The sequence below is a fragment of the Melopsittacus undulatus genome, chromosome 3 (genome assembly GCF_012275295.1).
Source record: "Melopsittacus undulatus isolate bMelUnd1 chromosome 3, bMelUnd1.mat.Z, whole genome shotgun sequence".
Taxonomy (NCBI): Eukaryota; Metazoa; Chordata; class Aves; order Psittaciformes; family Psittaculidae; genus Melopsittacus; species Melopsittacus undulatus.
The window spans coordinates 40946940-40969654 of NC_047529.1; the positions used below are offsets into that span (position 1 = coordinate 40946940).

General features: G+C 36.7%; 1 protein-coding gene across 1 annotated transcript in view; it reads right to left on the reverse strand.

Annotated features, from left to right (window-relative positions):
• EYS (eyes shut homolog) overlaps positions 1 to 22715 on the reverse strand; it is a 776683-nt gene that overhangs the window by 718573 nt on the left and 35395 nt on the right. Inside the window, exons 3-4 of the mRNA XM_031052748.2 lie at positions 5021 to 5214; positions 2189 to 2316 (exon numbers count right to left, since the gene is read on the reverse strand). Coding sequence (XP_030908608.2) covers positions 2189 to 2316; positions 5021 to 5214 — 322 coding nt within the window. The remainder of the gene's footprint in view (positions 1 to 2188; positions 2317 to 5020; positions 5215 to 22715) is intronic.

Genomic DNA, 22715 nt, shown 5'->3' on the forward strand with positions numbered 1-22715 from the left:
TTCAGTTCTGGTGTCCTCAACATAAAAAGGACATGGACCTGTTAGAACAAGTCCAGAGGAGGGCCATGAGGATGATCAGGGGACTGGAGCACCTCCCATATGAAGACAGGCTGAGAATGTTGGGGCTGTTCAGCCTGGAGAAGAGAAGGCTGCGTGGAGACCTCATAGCAGCCTTCCAGTATCTGAAGGGGGCCTACAGGGATGCTGGGGAGGGACTCTTCATTAGGGACTGTAGTAATAGGACAAGCAGTAACAGGTTAAAACTTAACAGGGGAAGTTTAGATTGGATATAAAGAAGAAATTGCTTCTTGTTAGGGTGGTGAGGTGCTGGAATGGGTTGCCCAGGAAGGTTGTGAATGCTCCACCCCTGGTGATATTCAAGGCCAGGCTGGACGAAGACTTGGGTGAGATGGTTTAGTGTGAGGTATCCTTCCCCATGGCAGGGGGGTTGGAACTAGATGATCTTAAGGTCCTTTCCAACCCTAACTGTTCTATGATTTTATGATTCTACCCTGTTTCTCAAACTAGCTCTCCACAAATATATCGCCTGTCTTACCAAATGTGTATTTTACACACAGAAAAAAAACTATACACTTATATACAAATGTAATATACAGATATTAAAGGTAAAATGTAAGCACCACTGATATTAATAGGATCTTAATATTTGATATTAGTAGTAAAGAGGATTGTATCACTTGAGTCTAAAACTAAAACCTCTAGCACCTAGCTTTACCACATAACTTAGGTGAATCTCTGAATAATCAGTATGCATGGGTTAATTGCACATTTTTATTTTCTGTTATATTGGTCTAAACCATGACTCTCATTCTTATTCTTCCATATTATATCAATTGGAAGACTGTTAGATCACCACGCCTTTCCATGGCTATTTTTAGGAATCAATTTTCTTGGTACTATGAAGTTCATGGTATAAATTATTTCTACCAGTGGTTTGAGAAGTTATAAATTACTCAATCTGCATTGTACACAGGGCCAAAATTTTATTTTTTGTTTTTTTAAGAAATGCAATCTTATCTTGGTATTAATTGCTTATGTTATGCATAATTTTAAATGTAAACATCAGGCATCATTTCATACTTATTCCTGCACCAATATACCATGTAAAAGACTGGCTGTACAGTAGTAAATTATTAGTAGTGTATGTCTTGTGTTAAAGTATTGGAAAATAATTGTTAACCCCATTGTTCTATGCTATAGATATTTGTATTGAAAGATCTAATTTTGTGTGTTTGTGAACGTATATATATATTTAGGTGTAAGTATAAATAAAATTGTCTTTTTTTTTTTTCTGTGGGAAAATAGCCAACACAATTCTATTTATATTTTAATTTTCAGACTTCTCAACTGAATCACTTCTGGTAGACTCTAAATTTATGTCTGTACTTCAGTTATGCATTTGCAGTTTCTAAATTCATTCATAATGGTTTCAGGCTTTTATGTACCACAGCTTTCAATTTTTTAGTTTTTATGAATATCTTAAAATTTGAAAGTTGTTTACTGCACTTCAGTAGAGCTCAGCAGAACTTAACTTCAGGCAGCCAGATAAAAGCCAAACAAATGGGAAAAGGACAAACTCTACTTTTTAGTGGTGTAAGAAAACTAACCTATTAGTTTTAGTTTAGCTTTAAAATAGTTTTAAATAGCTTCTAAAAAGCTATTTAAAATAGAATGAAATTATATACTGGGCCTTCTCTTATTTTCAAGTGGATAATTTCCAGCATGGTCTTCCTGAATAAAGCAGTTTTAACTATTCTGCTTGAAGGATCAATCTAAGACTTACTAATACATATCTGTGAAACAGAAATCAAATGATTTGTCTTATCCTATCAGAAACAACAGAAATATCATATACCTTGAATGAGAGTGGTACCTGTAGTATAATTGTCTTAATTATCATCAATTTGTCAGTACTTATATATTTTATCTTACAGAATTACTGATTTAAAAGTTTGTAACTTGTTCAATGTTTTAAATCTTTTTGTAGTACTTCGAGAGTTTTCAAGAAGACTGACACAGTAGAGCACCAAAAATACATACACAATTGTTGAAAGAAAAGTGTTTTTTTCTGTGTGCTCTCTGTGACTGAAGAAGTCTGTTCTTTCTGCAATCAATGGGATGTCATCAAGTGATAGAAGTACTGAAATAAATTAATTTCTAATCTTACCGGCAGTTATAGTTTTGATGTTGAGCTACACAAGTTGCATTATTTAAGCAAGGCAGTAATTCACATGGATTCAGTATTCTCTCACAGAACTTGCCAGTGAATATTGGCAGACAGATACATGCCACATCCTATAGAAGAGAGGGAAATTAAAAATAATCATTTGTTGTAACCAAGGCAATACAGAAATTAGCGTTTAGTTTTATCATATTAAACAGTCTACAAAGACAGAACAAAATGCACTCCTAGCTTACAAACAGAATTTAGAACAAGTTGAATAGGCATTCCAGCACAAATTAAGCAAGAGCTCGGCTTGCTAGCTGGAAATACACCAGCTCTAAATTTAGCTGGCTTTGTCATTTCATAACTGGATAGAGAATGAACTTTACAATTCATTTAGGGTTTTTCCTGATTTCTTAATTTGTATCAATGTAATGTTTGCATCTATCAAACAGTGCACAAGGTACATCAGATACTAAACAGTATTTGCTAGCTAGAGTAGGAAATAAAATGCTTTTTCCCCTTCAATATGAAACACAGAAAATATGCTTCTCTGTGATGATGAAAGACATTTGTAATTTACACAGTAAAAACACTAAGTTACTTTACAAAAAAAGGATTTCTCAGAACTGATAATCTCACCCTTATTTTTCTATATAAAGAAATATTCTTTACAGGTCTTTTGATGTCAGAAAGTATACGAAAATTATATAGGGGTTTATTCCCCCAGTGAAATTGGAAGTGTTCAAGTGTTTCTTTAGAATCAGTCCTATAGGCATGATCAAGGGAACTCTGGACATCTACTGAAAGATTTATATATATGTATGAAACAAACTACTGCATCTGTTTGAATATAGAAATGCCTGTACAAATTACAATGTGCTAGTATGTCTACTAAAAAACATTTAGACAGATTGTATAATTTAGAAATCCATCAGTTTGTTTCAGAATTCAGATGTCTTTTTTTCTCTCTGTAAGTATGTATTGCCGGAATGTGATACTGAGCTTTTGAATCTTCTTCCACTATTTTGGTTCTGTATAATCACTGCTATTTGCAATAGTCATGCTAATGAAAGAGCACTGACAATGCCATTTGAAATATGACCAGATATGACTCTATTATCAAGTCTGTATTAATTTATTCTATTTTACAAGCAGAAAAAAGAAGAGGGAGGGGGGAAGGGATGGAAATTAAAACCAAATATCACAAGCAAAGCAAGAGAATGGGATAAAACCATTAATTAATAAAGATGACTGATGTATCAGATTTTATATCAGAAGATTTTATTAGGGAGAGAGAAAAAAATTAAGCAACACTGGTAGTTTCTCAAGTGACCAAAAAAAAACAACTGAACTGAAAATGTAGTATTTGGCCTTTTTAACAATAGAAATATTAGGAACACTACATATTCAGACAAAGCTCAGTTTCTTCATGAAGCATTCAAAGCTCATTGTAAAACGTACATTAGAATTAAATGGTCTGCCACTTTCATGGAACAGATCCTTCTGGAAGCTATGGTGGGGCACATGGATAACAGGCAGGGGATTAGAAATAGTCAATATGGCTTCAAGAAGAGCAAATCATGCCTGACTGACTAATCTGGTGGCATTCTATGATGCAATAACTGTGCTGAGGATAAGGGAAGAGCAACTGATGCCATTTACCATGACTTCTGTAAGGCATTTGAGATTGTCCCACCAAATGTCATTGTTGCTAAATTGGTGAGGTATGGGTTTGATGGATGGACTGTTCAGTGGATAAGGAATTGGCTGGATGGCTATTTCCAAAGAGTTTCAATCAACAGCTCCATGTCCAAATGGAGATCAGTAACAACAAATGGTATCCTTCATGGGCATGTACTGGGACCAGTACTGTTCGGTATCTTTATAAATTACACAGACAGAAGGATTGAGTGCACTCTCAGAAGTTTGCACATGACACCATGCAGAGTGGTGCAGCTGATTCACTAAAGGGAAGGAATTCCATCCATAAGGACCTTGACAAACTTGAGCAGTGGGGTCATGTGAACCTCATAAGGTTCAACAAAGCCCAATGTAAGGTCTTGCACGTGTGTCAGGGCAATCACCAGTTTTAGTACAGACTGCATAATGAATGCATTAGGAGCAGCCCTGAATAGAAGGACTGGGTAATAGTGCTGTTTGGAAAATTTGATGTGAGCTAGCAATACACATTTGCAGGCCAGAAAGCCAACTGTATGCTGGGCTGCATAAAGGAAGTGTGGCCAGCAGGTCAACAAAGGTGATTCTCCCACTCTAGTCTTGTAAGATCCCACCTGGAGTACTTTGTTCAGTTTCTTGGGACCACAGCATAAGAAAGACATGGACCTGTTAGAGCAAGTCCAGAGGAATGCCACAGAAATGGCCATAGAGAAAGGCTGAGGGGATTGGAGTTACTCATAAAGGTAAAGAAAAGTCTCTGGAGACTCTGTTGAGGCCTTACAATACTTAAAAGAGGGCCTACAAGAAAGCTGGAGAGGGACTTTTTAAAAGTGCCTGTATTGATAGCACAAAGAATAATGTTTTTTTTAAGCTAAAAAAGGGAAAGGGTAGATTTAAATTAGAAATAAGGAACATACTCTTCAATATAAGGATGGTAAGACACTGGAAAAGACTTCCCAGACATGGGTGCCCCATCCCTGGCAGTGTTCAAGACCAGGCTGGATGGGGCTTTGAGCAACCTGGTTTAGTGGAAGGTGTCCTTACCCGTGGCAGGGGAGTTGGCACTAAATGATCTGTAAGGTCTCTTCCAACCAAAACAACTCAATGATTCTATGACTCCTTGTTCAAATAGAAATCTCTGAAGCTTATACTTACATTTGGCAAATTGTTACATGTACCTCCGTTCTGACATGGCCTTGAAGAACACTCACTGATATCAATTTCACAATTGTGACCAAGAAAACCAGCAGGACAATCACAAACATATCCATACTGGTTGTATTGGCATATGCCTCCATTCAGGCATGGCTGAGATGCACAAGGATCACCAGGTTCCTCACAAAATGGACCTAAAAGTAATAAACACAAAAAGCTAGGGAGTGTTTGAGTGAATTATGCTTCCTGATATTCTGCCCATAAACATTACCTTGTCACTACGTTATGTCTCCCTATTATTTCTCCTTTTTTTTTTTTTTAATTTTAGGAGGGATTGGGCAGTTTTTATTTTTGGTGTTTTTTTGCAATTGTCTACCCTGTGAGGCTTTAAGTTACTAACTGAGACATCTGAAAACTATCACCAATTTAAAATAAAAGAACTAAAAATACTCCTGTTGGTTTATTTCATTTTGTGAATAAACATGGTAGAAGTATGTGGGAGTAACTAAACTCATCTCTAACAAAAGAAGAACCAGAACCACAGTTCCAGGAGATACTGAATGGTCACTGAACATCTCTTTCACAGCAGTTATTATGAAGAAAAGCTGAATACAACAGACTTTCAGATCAAGGAGGTTGTTCCCATTCCTGTTTTAGATCCAGCCAGTAGTGAAGCTGACTGTAGTCTCAGTAGGTGCATAGTCATGCACACACACACACAATACAGACACACTGCCCACATGGATCAACATAAACACAAATAGCATTCACATCAGCATGAAAAACAATGTTTGACCTTTTCCTTCTCTCTGGCTAGTCAGTACTGAATCTCATCAGCTAACATATGTGCTCCTTTATTTTCTAAAGGCACAAATAAACCCACATAAATGGATCACTCAAATATCAGCGCAGGTGTTAAGTTATGTCTGATATCCAGATCCATATCCTGAACCTTCTACCAACTTGCTGGCTAAGATCTTAAGTCATTCCAGATCTGGGTATTCGACTTGCAAAAGCCCACCCCTGCCCACTAAGTAGGGTGGTAACACAAGTAAGTAAGTAAAAAGACAGCAGTGGTCACACAGAGACTCAGTCAGAGAAGCACAATGAGCAGAAGACTGACTACACTCAACCAGCCCTTTTATCACCTTTTCTCTGCATTTTCCTATATTTGTACTCCCCTCACCCACCTTGATCCCTTTTCTTCTCCAGATAAACAACCCTTACCTAAGTGTTTGTCCCCATGGTCCCCAGTTTTGTCACCTCCATACAGAAATTTGGTATTTCTGGTAGCTACCTAGATAATCTTGGTTTTATGTGTCATTACTGATGTGGCTACCGAGGCTCTGTTGGCCTTACAAGAGAATAATCCACAAAATGTTCCCAATTCCTCCTCTAATTATCTGTGAAGTTTTCCTGTTTCTCACAAAATTCTCCCTTAACCATCTATGAAATCCAGTCATCACTCATGATGCCATCTGCAACTTTCAGCCACTCAGTTAATTGTTAAAATCGGCAATTTCACATGTTCTGTCCAGTAGTTAACAGTGTCCTGTTCAGCTACTGTAAGCCCAGGCAGGGGTTTACTAATCTACCTGCATACCTCAACAGTTACAAGCTAAATATTCTGGTCAATTAACTTTTTAAATTGTGCAACATCAGAGATAAAGCAGAATTACAGAACCTAAGAATTTACTTCCATTTACTTCTGAAAATTATGTAGCAGATATACTTTTTACATGGCTTGTACTTTGGTACTCTGTTTTAAACCTCTTTCCTAACATACTTACAGATTACATCAGATGCATTCTTTTTCAGTAATTTGCTGTAGCAATAACATTACCTTCACAATAAATCTATTCTGAAGTAGCAGTATGTATTGATTCTGCATTTTGTTAGCCACTTGAATTAACTGCATTAAAAATAGACATTCATTAAAAAAAAAAACAAAAAATTATACTTTGCACAAAGATGTATCCTTCCATAAGGGTAAACACAATACAGAAAATTCAGAATTGTAAACTACAAGGCAAACATACAAAATTAATTCTGAACCAATTAATAGGTAAGTATGCAAGCCTTTAGTGATTTTCTCACCAACAGACTAGTTATACAGGCAAACTGTAAGTATGTGGAACAACGTTTACCAGGAAATCCAAATATTACACACTCTGTCTCTATTATTTACCAGAAGAGCTGATGCAACAAACGCTATACATGAAAATCCCATTAACAGAAAAAAGGGTCAAAACAAAAAGTCCTTTTTCTCACTCAGTTCACTGGAAGTAGTTGTTTCAATAACACAAAATTCACTGGATCTATCTTTTAGAATGTATTACTCCATTCTCCTTAGCATCAGAGGACATTCAAAGAATCCATAATGAATATGTTGCTATCCATCACCATAGTAACCAAATTACAGTAAAAATACATTGCAACTTGCAGATATTAATAGAAAAAGCTAAGAAGGCCATTCCTCAGAACAAGGCCACTGACTGGTGTTAGTGCACATACATACGAGAATATTTGAAACATGAAGTGAGGTGGATTGGCCAATTGTTTTATATTATTCAATTATGTATTTAGCTGTCCTGCTATGCTTCAGTATTATATTGTACCTCAGCAGTACTCATAGGTAGGTTTACATATCAATGGTTATTTTTTTAAGATTTTTTCCTTTTATTGGGCATATTTGACAAGAATGGGTGCTCTTGTCCCACCTATGTTACTCAATAGGAGATGTCAAATCAGTAAAACAGTGACTTCAACTGCTATACTCAAAGGAAAGCGAAACAGTGTAGTTCCATAAGCCAAATGGTTTGTAAGTTGTTCCTGCCTGAGTCGTAAAAGCTTCCCCATTTCTTCTGCCACTGTTACACAGAATTTCTTAGCCTTTTTTTTAACCAGATAGGATAATTATAATAGGGAAAGACTGAATGAACAAGCTAACACAGAACAATGAAGACCAGCAGACCAGCTGCAGAAACCAGATGTCAGAGGTGACTTTTTTTGATAACGGCATGCTCATTTGCAGTAAAAAAAGGAAAATGCACTTTTCTGCTGATTAAAAAAAAAAAAAAAGATAGTGCAACTTCATTTTAGAGAAGACTAAAACTAGACGGAAGAGAACTAGGGAAAAGCCTGAGAGGAGACAAGGGAATGCTAATCACAGCATGACAAATGTACCAAGGAAAAAGTTCACTGTTCAAGGAAGGTGAAAAAGCTGTTTAACTTCTTTTCACCCTGCATCTCCTTACAAGGGGCAAAAAATTTGTACATTTCTTTAATTTGGAAAAAAAAAAAGTGCTTTTAGTATGAATTGGAAGCCAATTACCTAACCAGGTCATGAGGGATCAATTTAAATGAAGATACTGAGGCAGTAACTGCACATATGGTCTAAAACATAGATCAATCTGGAGTAAATTCAATGAAAAAATCTACCAACTGCCTAACATCTTTTAGGAAGAATTCAGTCTTGAGCACAAATATTTCCTTAATCATTGACGCTACTATCGTGGTTTAAGCCCAGCCAGTAACTCAGATCCATGCAGCCGCTCGCTCACTCCCCTCACCTTCCTCCCCCGGCTCCCGGAGGGATGAGGAGGAGAATCAAAAGAATGTAACTCCCATGGGCTGAGATAAGAACAGTCTGGTAACTAAGGTATAACACAAACCACTACTGTTACCACCAATAATAATGATAAGGGAAACAAGGGAAGACAATACAACCACTCACCACCCACTGACCGATACCCAGCATGACCCGAGCACTGATCTGGGCCTTCCAGGTAACTGCTCCCAGATTATATACTGGGCATGATGTGCTGGGGTATGGAATACCACTTTGGCTAGTTTTGAGTCAGGTGTCCTGTCTCTGCTCCCTCCCAACTTCCCCTGGCAGAGCACGAGACTCACAGAGTCCTTGGTCAGAGTAAACATTACTTAGCCACAACTAAAAATATCGATGTTATCAGTGTTGTTCCCAGACTGAAAGCCAAAAACAGCACTGCACCATCTACTAAGGAGGAGAAAAATTACTGCTACTGCTGAATCTAGTACAGCTACTCATGTCTTTGATATTCCTCTGTTTTATAATTTCTTGTATTCAGCACCTCATATGAAAAGCAAAAGCAGTGCTCTTTCATTTGAACATCCATGCCTGATGGGTTTGACAAATAAAGTCAATAAAAGAAATTCTGGAGGATTAGTGTTTTGAAGTTTTTAGTCTATCATTTCCAAACCTGATATCACACTCTATTTTCTTATTAAGATTGAAAGGTGACTTAATAATAGCCCTTGGATGGGGAAATATTAGACACTAAAATTCAGTGGAGAAAAAATGCAACAAAAGCAAATGAAGAGAGAAGCAAACACAAATGAAGTTAGAAACGCCTCATATTTTTACCAGTGAGATCTCTGTATCAGACAACCATGAAAGAACTGGATTCTACAGCTGCTCATATCTTTACATCAATGCCTTTTGAAAGATACTATTTTAACCATATACAAGACAGGAGCCTTAATATATATGCAAGCAATATAACAAACTTTGGTCAGAATAGATGAACAACTGTTACTCTAAATTTGCAAATCTATTTATCTACTTGGACTCAAAATATATACAAAAACTCTTAATAGTTGTGTAAAATTAGGAATTAAATCCAAATTCACATAATGAAACTGGTATGCTCTTGTTATCCTCAGCACCCCTGTTTAGGTATGTTAAAATAAAAACTTCTTAGTGATGCTAACACTTATTGACCTCTTGAATGCTGTTGTTAGAAGCAAGGTAAAAAGTGACCAGGGTAAAAATATATATGTATTATCTGAAGTCAAATGTGAAGCCCTGTAGGAGGATAATATTTAAGCAATGAACAATGCAGATGGAAAGAATACACTGGTCCAACTTGCAGGTGAATATTGAAGATGTTTGTACAGATTATGGAGAGCTGAGACTTAAATTAAAAAGGGTAAGGCAAATTCTTTTAACTGCATAGATCTAATGCATAGATCTATTTTACTTTTATATCAACATGGTATATAGGCATAGTATTTGACATAGGGGCTGGGTATTTCTGTTGTCAACAATTTCAACAGAAGTCATTCTTACCTCAGACAGCCCAAAAAAGAGACAACAGCTGAAAATATTCACTGATAAATGATTAACTGTGGTTCTATATACTATGGTATATTGTTCAAATTCTCAAGAAAATAAATGTAGAAAACAAGTTTTAATGGGAAACAACCAGGAAACTTCCAGCTACCATACCAAAAAAAAAAACAACAAACAGTTCACCTTGACTGAATATCCTGATGAAACAGGAAAATTAAAGAAATTAAAGACATCACCAGCAGGATCAGTTCACCATGGTCTTCCAATACATTGACTTTTTGTTTTATTTACTTCAATGAAATAAAAATGGTAGAAGATTAAAGAGCAGTAATGGGCAAGTAAAGACTATCCTACAGACCAATAAGACAGTTAATGAATTTTAGTTTAAGGATGTGAACCTTATTTTCAGCATTCTTTATTGCTTTGACATGTGAAGAGAATAAATGAAAAAAAAAACAAAACCCCACACCTTTCTTGTTTAACTGTATCCCTACTAATTTTCATTATTTTCACTATCATGTAACAATGATAATCCATTAAAAGTCAAAAGACATTCCTGACACCATTGATAAGCCACTGAAATTGTTAAGATACTACATAGTGCCGCTTACAAAATATCTGGGGTTGTTGATTAATACAGTTTTTATTTTTAATACAAGTCTCTCTGGGATTCATATTTCTACAACCATTTCCATTTCCAAGGAGAAAAATATGTGAAAGACCATATAAGCATACTATACTTTAATATTATTGAGTATTAATATTATTATTGAGTATTAATATTATTGAGTTTTTTAATTCATTTAATGAAATATCAGTATTTTCTAGAAGAGTTATGCATGAGGCGCAGCAGACTTTTTCAGGAAACAGCGTATGTTACACAAATATACATTCACTTATTTGTACTTCAGTTAGAAAGAAGCAATAGTATTTCAGGGTTAGCATAAAAAAGGAACTATTTATTGGGAGAGAAATCTATTTTCAGTTTAAATGAAAAAAAGGTGGTTGCTAGGAGCTACAATCAAGGATCAAGATACATAGTAGGCAGTGAACAGAATAAAGCCTGGAAATGAAGACATATATGATAATGTAATTTTAAAAAATATTGTTAGAATTGTAGTGTGTTCTGTTTCACAACTGAAATTATAGAAACTCACACAGCATGTCCTCATGTCATGCCATTATTGATGTTTAGGACACTTGTTCACTTTAAAACTAATGCCCAAATGAGATTTTTTAATGTGAGGTCCACCAGGTTTCAGTTGATTGAGTGAAAGTACTTCTGCAATTAAACTAATATATATCTGTATAGTTCTGTTAGCAACTTCTTTCAATTAGTCCAATACAATTCTCTCTTTTTTTTTTCACTTTTCTTCATTTTGTCTGCTGCCCTTCCTTTTAAAGGTAAAACTGAAAAGTATTTTAAAAAGCCCTCTCTGTAAAAAGATATTTTTTCTTTTGTTTAAAAACATCACTGAAATCACATGGTCTTGTCTTATATATCTAGACCCTGAAATATACCAATATTTCTCTTGGTGCACTAAAAGCATTCATCTTTGAAATATGAATACAGTATTTGCATCTTCATATAGATTTTTAATCAAAATCAATGAATGCCACTTTTTTTCTGCATATGAAGTTTCAGTAAAGTTTGAATCAAAATGACATCTACTTAGGGCACTGTAAATCTAGGTCTCAGAAGAGAGAAAGTACAAATCTCGGTGAAAGATTATAAGGGCTATGATCTTAATTTTAGACCAAATAGGCAGTATCAAAGCTCACTGATGTGCTTTATACAGAAGCTCCAATCAGCAGACTTGAAAATAGGCATTTTGGAAGTAAATGAATGAGAAGAACATTAGCTTCCATCAGAGTAAAGCCTATTAGAGAGTAAATTACAGTACTGCTGGAAAAACTCATCAAGAGTCCTTGGAAACTTTTTATCTTGACTAAACACAGTGTTCAGAAATTCTAAAATAGCCAGAGCTGCACTGATTCTGAGCCCATGGAACTCTGGCCACTGCTAAGGCAGTCTGCATGGGCTGTCCAGTCACTGCTTCTGGAAAACTATTATTCCCGGGGGAAAAAGCAGGGCATCAACATAGTTCTAACAGATCAGCATGTACTATTCCTAGCCTAAAATCCCTTCCTAGTGCCTCGGTCTGTTGCAGAAAGAGGTGCTCAAATAGCTGCTAGGGGCACAGGAAGAATAGCCATTTAATGTTCATATTCACAGATATGACTTTTATCAAGAACATCAATGCTGCCCACTAATGGAAAGTCTAGATTTTAACTTGCCTCCCCCCTTGCAGCTAGCTGCTTGTGTTCACCAGACACCAGGTACAGAAGAAAATGTGTGAATTTACTAATTCTGCATAGCTTCTGCTACAGTAAAATTACATAATTATGTACCCATGTTTTGGAAAACCGGTTTTAGAAATTCAGTGGTTAATCAGTTCTTTTTAAGCCAATGGTTTCTCCAGATAGCATTCCTTTAGTTCCTCAGTGCTTCTCAAGTGACAAGACTGTTCCTATGCTGTTATGTCTCTGATGGCTCACATACATGCTCCTGTGAGAGGCTCAGTATTTCTCAAATATTCCACCTCTCAGAGATGAGGATATCTCTCCTGACAGTCACAGACTAGCATTGTGCCTGAAGATATTCAGCATGCTTTCTAAAGCTATGATACTTCTTACTTCTTGTTGAAATCCTAAATTATAATAGATATACTGACAGGAAGTTCATTTATAATGTAAGTGTAATGAAAGAGGGTGACAAATATGGCTAGACTTGATTATTAGTAAAAAGTGGAAAAGAAAATGCTTGCATTTACGTCATCTTCATTATCAGGTCACTGAATACCTGAGGTCAGTAGAGTAAATGACAGAGCTTGTCTGCTTCTGGCTGGGACAATGTAGAAATTTCCTACATTTTTCTTTACCTCTGTACTACTGCTTGAGATTCACAAAATCACATGATAGTTTAATTTTATCAAATCAGTACAACCCTGAAAAGTAATATGTATGACACAACTGAACATATAATTTTCTCATATCTTGAACACTCTGTCCAACTTAAGAAGATTACCTTATAGCAACGGAAGCTACTTAAAGCAGTCTGAGATTCCTGGTAATATACTGGTGAAGTTAGCTCTCCAGCAGATTCTTTAGGAACATTAAAAATACTTTACATTATTAAGAAAAAGAAGTTTTGTAGGGACAAAACAGCTTTTGTAGACCAAAACTGGGGTTTTACTTGTTCACTTTTTCTGTCAAGTTAATAAATGTATTTTTGCTTCCATTATTCTTTATTTACTTACAGATTTTGTTCCCTGTGTCTAAAAACCCTACTAATGCAATGCGGAAAATCAATATTTCTTAATTAAATTAAGCAAATTAATTAATTTTCTTCTAGCTCTTATTTTTCTTTAAAATGGAGACAAAAGACTAGAAAGAGCAAAACCCCTTCATAAGGCACTGAATGCACTGAGGTTTTAATGAGAGGTGTAAAATTATATATACCTGGGCCAGAATTACTCTGAACCACTCAAAACTCTTTGGGACATTCTTTTTTATAAATGTTCATGGCACAAGTAACAATTTTAGCCACATTATCTTCAATCTGGTTATTTATGATTGTTAGCACTTACCTTCCTAGCACCGTAAAACTAGATGAGATTTTAAAAAACACATAAAGAGGCCAAGTAACATTTCTGAAAACATCCAAATAACTTGACATACAAAATAAATGTGCTATGCCTCTTTTTGTTATAGCTAGACTCTTTCACATCTGAAGGTATCTTATATGAAATTGTGTTGGCAACTGCAAATTGAATTTTAGATTTGATTTTTGAGGTGATACTTTGATATACTACTATGAAATCCCATTTTCAAAAATTATCTAGGTACCTTTAGAATGGAAATTTTGTTGCTGGTACTGTAAAATATGGTGATAAATGGCAGCTTTAAGAAAATAATTGTTGTTAACTGTGCTAACAGGCTTACTTTAGTCTCCATAATAATTTATTCTTCCTTCTTGAGACACTTTCCTTTGGTAAAGTTGACACAGGTTAGATTTGCTGGGTTGTTCTTAATTCCAGTATGGAAACATTCAAAATTACACACCTCACCATTTTGTGGCAGTCATAACTGTGTTAATTTGCTAACTGATCTCAGTATCACCTAATATAACCTGGTGTAAATCAGGAGAAACCCTTTTTGGACATCAAAAACTTTAGGCTAATACCCATCAAGAGTCAAATAAAGAAACTGACCTGCAACTGGAAGTTCCCTACTAAAAAATTGGCTGTAACAGACCTGTACTATATACCCCAATATTCAGCAATCATGACTACAACATAATAAATGTAAACCTTTCAGAACTGTAAAGATTTTTTTTGGGGGGGAGGGAGGGTGCAAGGAAGGGAGGTGTTGTTATTTCACTGTCATGAGACCCTATGTGCAGTACTGCATTCAGTTCTAGGGTCTCTAACACAAGAGGGACATGGACTTGTTGCAGCAAGTCCACATGAGGGTCTCAAAGATGCTAAGAAAGCTGGAGCAGATATCCTATGGACACAGGCTGAGGGAGATGAGGTTGTTCTACCTCAAGTAGGCTCAGGGGGACCTTAAACCAGCCTTTCAGTACCTCAAGCAGGACTACAGGAAATCTGCACAGGGACTTTTTACAAGACCATGTAGTGATAGGACAAGGGGGAATGGCTTTAAGCTGAAAGAGGGACAATTTATATTAGATATGAGGAAATAATTCACTATGAGGGCTGTGACATGCTGGAACAGGTTGCCAAGAGTAGTTGTGGATGCCTCAGTTCCTGGATGCCTTCCAATTCCAAGGCCAGGTTGGACAGGGCATTGAGCAACCTTGTGTAGTGGTCTAGTGGTCCAGTTCCTGCCCATGGTAGGGGGGTTGTAACTAGATACCCTTTAAGGTTCCGTCCAACCTTAACCATTCCATGATTCTATGACATTACTGTTGTTGTTATTATTATTGTTTTCCATTCTTTTGACTAATATTTTCAAGAATTCCTCTGAAACTAGGATAAACCAAAGATGCAATAGTTTAAATATTGATAGTGAGCCATTTAGTTAGTTACATGAATCCAGAAGTAAGCCATTTACATCTTTTTACATCAACTATCATCAAGAAAAAGCACTTGCAGTCAAATACAGTTCACAGAGCTGATATATTATACACAGCTGTTAATACTGAACATGACGAAAATGCTGACATATTTGCACCACTCTCAAGTTTTCAAATGGAGTCCTCAGCAATGTACATTTTAAACACTTTAATTCTCCCAAACAGCTTGAATCTTTTGAACTAATTCTTATGAAACCCTTAACAAAACTATTTTTAAAATGAGTTCTGACAGAAGTGAATGACTGAAGCCAGTGATCCATTTGACTCTGTATAGTTCTGCAGTGAAATGTGAATTATTTTTAAGATTATGAATCTTGCTTTACTATCTGTAGCATGTAGAAGCAGGTTTACAATTAATCAAGAAAGAAATTAACATGGGGACTAATCTTTTTGAAGGGTAACTGATTGATCAAGTCTTTGAAAAAGGAAACTATTCAAGATATATACTTTCCACAGCACACATCCCCCACCATGGTCCTTGGAAATCACAAGTCTAAATGGCAAAGTCCTATTAGAGTCAAAGAGGATTTTGGCTGAGATTAATTCCTACTTGATTACTTAACAGTGTTCAGAAACATGACTGTAGGCTTGAGAGGCTTCTGAAGACCTGGGAAACAGATCTTCAGGAGATATTTTCACCTGAAAGTCAACAAGCAAGGTAAGGGTTTAGGAAGACATAAATTATAGGAAAATATTCTGGGAAGGTATGCTCTCAGGCAACTGCAGAGACCAGGGATATGTGTTAAATAAGGGGAAGCCTGAGGCAGCAGTGGCGATTGAGTATAGTGACTAGTAAGTAGAGGGTGAGAGAGCAGGTGGTATAGACAGTAAGAGCAAAAGGAGACCTTGAATCTCAGGAACAGAGGAGCCCATCACAGTAAGGCAGACCTGCAGGAGGAGCTGAGTAGTTACTGATACATCTGTTTTAATATGTGCAGTAGCTAGCCTAGGAGGCAGAGGAAGAAAAAAATGCAGTTGAAAAGAGCTTTCTTTATGTTGTTGATGAGAAAAAGATGGGTTTTAAGTTGAATATTTCCATATTGCTGATTTTCATCCTGTCTAGGAAATTTTCAAATAACATCATGAAAAATCCCAAGAGGGCTCAGTTGTGTTAATACCTAAAATGAAGGCTAATCACATGGATAAAATGTGTGGAATGCTATGAAGTGACCATATCACACCATCTCATAGTCCAAATTTATCTTCTCACCTCCTAAATTATGCATTAATTTATTATGATCTACTAATCTTGAGAAAGAAAAAACAATAATCTCTAGGAGTACCTATAGAAGAAAACCAGAAAAATAAAATAAATGTTAATTCAAATCAGATACTCAGTTTTGTACTTAAACCCCATCATACATAGTAAATTCAGATGTGATGTTGAACTGCTGCCGAGTGAAGGTAAAAAAAGATATATAAGTTTATTAGCAAACAATTAAACATGATCCTAAGTAGATCCTTCAGCAAGGAAGATGAAACCATTGGCATAAACACTATATTCCTCCTAGAGAAGGACTCCAGATGCCCACAATAGCTCTCACCTTAACACCCCTGCTGACAACAGCAGTAAAAGAAGCATGGAAAGGGTCAACATAGCATCTGGAAAGGAGTCAGAATCCAAGGAGTAGATATGTATAAACCTGAGACATATAAGATCCATGTCTGTATTATTATTGAAATATTTTTCACACAGATTCTGCACAGACTTTTAAGATTTCAATTACACTATAGTTTTTTGCTTTATATGTGTATTTTTTTTCTGGAATCCTGTGTTTAAATATTGATACGTACTAAAACAACAAATGGCAGCAAGAAAACAAAGCCAAATGAAATTAAAGCCAGAGAAAATAGGGGAAAAAAAAAGTCATTCATTTAATATTGAAGACACTTTCTAGGTTATTAACAAGATCCCCTCAGTAGTAAGTTAAATCTCTACAGCATCAGAAGACTGTTTCAGCATTTGGGAGGTCTGTGCTCTGTAACATACAAAACAGAAGTTTGCATGACCTGACTTGGGCTATATAAAAACTAGAAACTCACCCTTAACTGCTGTCAGACTGTCAGAACCAACAGTGGAAACAGGACACCTCTAGATGATCATTCATTCCATTCAAAAAAGGTAACTAGGGCAGATGCAATGAATTGTTCCTGGGATACCTGGGTTTTTTTCTAACTAAACAGAGCAAACTAAACATGTATTTCAGGTTAGATACCAAAATCTATACAGCTGATATTGAATAACATGGAGCCAGTCAATGAAGACTATCTAAGTTTGCCAAACTGATGGATTAAAACTAATCAGAGAATATAATTTTTCCACAGATTTATCTTCAGAAAAATTCACTTTACAGAAAGCTGCAAAGGCTAATTGATAAAAATAATCGGTTTTGGTCTTTTGGCTTCACTGTCAAGGTGATAAAACGTATTTTGAAAAGACCAATTTTTGTTTGGAGAAAAGACAATGAAATTGTGCCCTGCATCTTGGAGAAAAATCAACTTAAAACGTGATGTATTCCTACCTATACATTTAGGGATTTCATTCACACATATACTAATAAACTGAAGTGTGGCTAGTGTCATCTTTTCATTTTGCCAAGAGAGTATTTTTGTTTTAATCTGTAACCTCCATTCGTTTTGAAAAATTCCTTAAAATTAAATGATCTATGGGTTTTTTTATTGGTATTATGTTTGAACAGTTAAGCATATAAGAAGTTTTAGGATTAAATTTAGTTTAAAAAGGATTATAATCTACCAACAAAATTAACAAAGGAATTGTCAAAGCTTTCTGAAAGCTGTGAAAAGCTTTTGAAATAGCGATTTCCTGTCATAATTCACAGGTTGTTACTGTCTCCTTGTAAGGTAAACTTGTTTTCTGTTTATTTAATAGTCTGTATATTTTGGCTATGAAGAGTGGACTTCCATTTAAAAGAAGACAAATGTTATTTTACCGAAATGTTTCCAACTGTATTGGTTTTATACACTGATTTATATCCCTCCAGGTGCAAGTGATGTAATTTCTAAATTCTGCTTTGCTGCTAATTCCCTAAAATAAATAAATGAGTCTTACTAAATTGGAAATATGTATAGTCATCATCTATTTAAAGAAAAAAAAAACCTTCACACATTTTTTCTAGTGTTTGAGTTTCATTTATTAATTAAGTACATTAGGTATTGCCATCTGCTGACACATGGTATGATGCCAATAAACAGAAAGCTACATTCAAGACTCATTTTGTCAAGCCATTGATTTCCAGATGCTGAAATAAATTTTATGATAATATTACAGTCTATAAGTCCTACTTACATAGCAGCTATATAATGATAAAATGTTTGAGATTCTTATCTCTTTCACATATAAAGAGAAGAGTCCTGTCCTGGTGTCCAGTCAGATTTACACCTCTCTCTGGACTAATGAAGTCCATGGAATATGCAAAAAAATGTCAAAATACCTGTCAAACCACTCTCACTTTACATAAGCTATAGGTTGCTCTTAATGACATAGACTTGGCAGGTGTTTTACTTCTGAAGTTATTTCTAATTTGAAATGGAAAGTGGTTCTAAATATTGTTATTTACACTTAGTTAAAGATTATTTCACCACTGTTATCATAGGGTGTACGGACAGTAGCAAGCTTGTAGTCCAACCTGCTGAAAGCAAGATAAGCTATGAAATCAGACCAGGTTAGTTAGGGCCAGATATTCAGTGCACTACACAAAGATCATGCTCTCTCACAGGTGCAAGATACTGCCAGCCAGCTAATCAGTAGCATATTTACCCTCTAACTGGTGAAGAAAAAAAGCAATCCTATGTATATATACTGAAGGACTTATGATACCCACTTTAGAAAGCACTTCAGTTTGTGCATCAAGCTACTGCCTTGCTATCCAAATCTGTATCTTATTGATTTTACTCATTCTGCTAAGGAAAAACATTTTGTCAGTTTATTCAGAACACTAACTTACAAGGTAAAGAATACTGTAATGTTTCATCCATCCTGAAAAGACACCTGGTCAAATAAGCCAAAAAGTTGGGGGTTTTCATCCTTTCCCTTCATTCTGACGTATTTTCAAATTCTGTTTTATATTCTGTCTCCATATCCTTGATTTTTGCTCATTTATAAATATACTATGCTTATCTTTTTCTACTGCTTTTGGCTGGGATGAAGTTAACTTTCTCTATAGTAGCTAGTATGGGGCTGTTCTGCATCTGTCCTGAAAACAGTGTTGGAAACACATCACTGTTTTAGTTATTGGAGCAGTACTATCACAGTACACTTCTCATAGCAAGTGAGCAAGTAGGCTGGGAGTGCATTGTAAATTGGGGATACAGCCAGGACAGCTGATGCCAGCTGACTAAATAGATATGCCACACCACATGACATTATACTCAACAAGAAGCGCTGTGAAGAAGGGAGAAATGGAGGGACTTCTGAAGTTATGTCATTTATCTTCACAAGTAACTGTGACACATGATGCCACCCTGTTTTCCTGGAAACAGCTGCCTGCTAATGGGAAGTAGTGAATTAATTCCTTATTTTGCTTTGCTTGCATGCACGGCTTTCACTTTACCTAATTAACTGCCTTTATCTCAATGTGTGAGTTTTTTCACTTTTACCCTTTTAGTTTCTTCTCCATCTCTGCCCCATCCCATGCTGGGTGGGGGGGTGGGGGGTGGGGTATGAGTGAGCAGCTGTGGGGGGCTTTGTTGCTCATTGCAGATAACCCACAAAAACCATTTGGAGAACTATGCAAGACTGCTGTAATGTGACTGAAAGCTCACTTCTTCATATATTCCTTTTTCACCTTTCCACTAAGTGTTTTTTTCAGGTAGAAATTGTTACAATCTTCAAGTTTCACAAAGTTGAGTCATACTCCAAATCTGCAATGTTTTTATTTTTTTTAAGCAATATTAGAATGTGTTACTACCTTTTCTGTGTAATTTGACCTCAAAAACAAAACACATAATTGCCTCTTGAAATAAACTGAGTTCTTAAAATACTATAATTGACAGTTTGGGTTTGGGTTGGTTTAGTATGCTTTGCATTGCTTTTTCCCTAAAAAATTTGTTCTGATTTTGCTGCTGCTGTTTTTTTCCTAGTTTAAACACTATTTCCTTCAGATTTCCTCAAAGGAATGAAAAGCCATCTGGATGGATTAAGTTATGAGATAAGCTGAGGGAGAAACTTATGAATTGGGATTTTTTAGAATTATCTTTGGAAGTCATATAGCAATTTATGTTATTTATTTATTTTAAAAATATGACAACTACACAGGTAAGTATTTAAATTCTATTTTATTCACTGGAATATAAATGTACTGGAATAGGTCATCAAGTCAGACACCACTTCGAGGTAGACATCCTCTTCACAGTGGGTTCCTAAATAACATCTGAAAGGTTTCCAAATTTAAAAAAAAAAAAAAAAAAACCAAAAAAAAAAATAGCTTTTATTAGAGTATGAGCTAGAAGAATTCAGGTATTAAAAAAAAAGACCTCGAAGTCACCTGCCTAGTTAGAATAAAATGAATTTTCCTCTTAGAATTATAGAATAGCTTAGGGTTGGAAAAGACCTTAAGATCATCTAGTTCCAACCTCCCACCATCATTCGTCCAACCTGGCCTTGAACACTGCCATGGATGGAGCATTCACAACTTCCCTGGGCAACCCATTAAAGTGCCTCACCACCCTCACAGCAAAGAATTTCTTCCTTATATCCAATTTAAACTTCCCCTGTTGAAGTTTTAACCCATTACCCCTTGTCTTGTCACTATAGTCTCTAATGAAGAGTCCCTCACCAGCATTGCTATAGGCCCCCTTCAGATACTGGAAGGCTGCTATGAAGTCTCCATGCAGCCTTCTCTTCTCCAGGCTGAACAGCCCCAACTTTCTCAGCCTGTCTTCATATGGGAGGTGCTCCAGTCCCCTGATCATCCTCGTGGCCCTCCTCTAGACTTGTTCCAACAGTTCCATGTCCTTTTTATGTTGAGGACACCAGAACTGTACACAATACTCCAAGTGAGGTCTCACGAGAGCAGAGTAGAGGGGCAGGATCACCTCCTTTGACCTGATGCAGCCCAGGATACAGTTGGCTTTCTGGGCTGTGAGCGCATACTGAAGCCAGCTCATGTTCATTTCCTCATCAACCAACACCCCCAAGTCCTCCTCTGCAGCGCTGCTCTGAATTTCTTCTTTGCCCAGCCTGTAACTGTGCCTGGGATTGCTCCGACTCAGATGTAGGACCTTGCACTTGGCATAGTTAAACTTCATGAGGTTGGCATCAGCGCACCACACAAGCGTGTCAAGGTCCCTCTGAATGGCATCCCTTCCCTTCAGCGTATCAACCTAACCACATAGCTTGGTGTCATTGGCAGACTTGCTGAGGGCGCACTCAATCCACTGTCCATGTCACCAACAAAGATGTTGAACAAGACTGGTCCCAACACCTATCCCTGAGGGACACCACTCATTACTGGCCTCCAGCTGGACACTGAGCCATTGACCACAACTCTTTGCGTGCAGTCATCCAGCCAGTTCTTTATCCATCAAGTGGTCCACCTATCAAATTGATGTCTCTCCAATTTAGAGACAAGGATGTCATGTCAAACACTTTACACAAATCCAGGTAGATGACGTCAACTGCTCTATCCCTGTCCATCAGTCACAGAAGGCCACCAAATTGGTCAGGCAGGATTTGCCCTTAGTGAAGCCATGCTGGCTGTCACCAAGCACCTTGTTGTTTTTCATGTGCCCTAGCATGCCTTCCAGGAGAATATGCTCCAAGATTTTGCCAGGCACAGAGGTGAGACTGACTGATCTGTAATTCCCAGGGTCATTCATTTTCCCCTTCTTGAATATGGGACTTGTATTTCCTTTTTTCCAGTTGTCTGGAACTTCACCTGACTGCCATGATTTTTCAAATATGATGGACAGTGGCTTAGCAACTTCATTTGCCAGCTCCTTCAGGACCCGCAGATGAATTTCATCAGGTGCCATGGACTTGTGCATGTTCAGGTTCTTCAGATGGTCTTGAACCAGATCCTCTCCTACAGTGGGTCTAAGGTCTCCATTCTCACAGTCCTTGCGTCTGCCTTCCAAGACTTGCGTGGTGTGGTCAAAGCATTTGCCAGTGAAGACTGAGGCAAAGAATTCATTCAGAACCTCAGCTTCTCCAAATGCAGTTTAGTCAGTTCTCTTGATAGCTTCCAGAGGGGGCCTACATTGCTGCTAGTCTGTCTTTCATTTGCAATGTAACCACAGAATCCCTTCCTGTTATCTTACATGCTCTTCCATGCTTTCTCTGCAGATTACTTGTTTCTGGGCTTGGTATCTTGGCTAGTCCTTAGGAAATTCTTTACAACACCACTAATTCCTGGCTGTCTGGTCCTTACCCCTCTACAGTAGTATTCTGCATAAGCTACGGA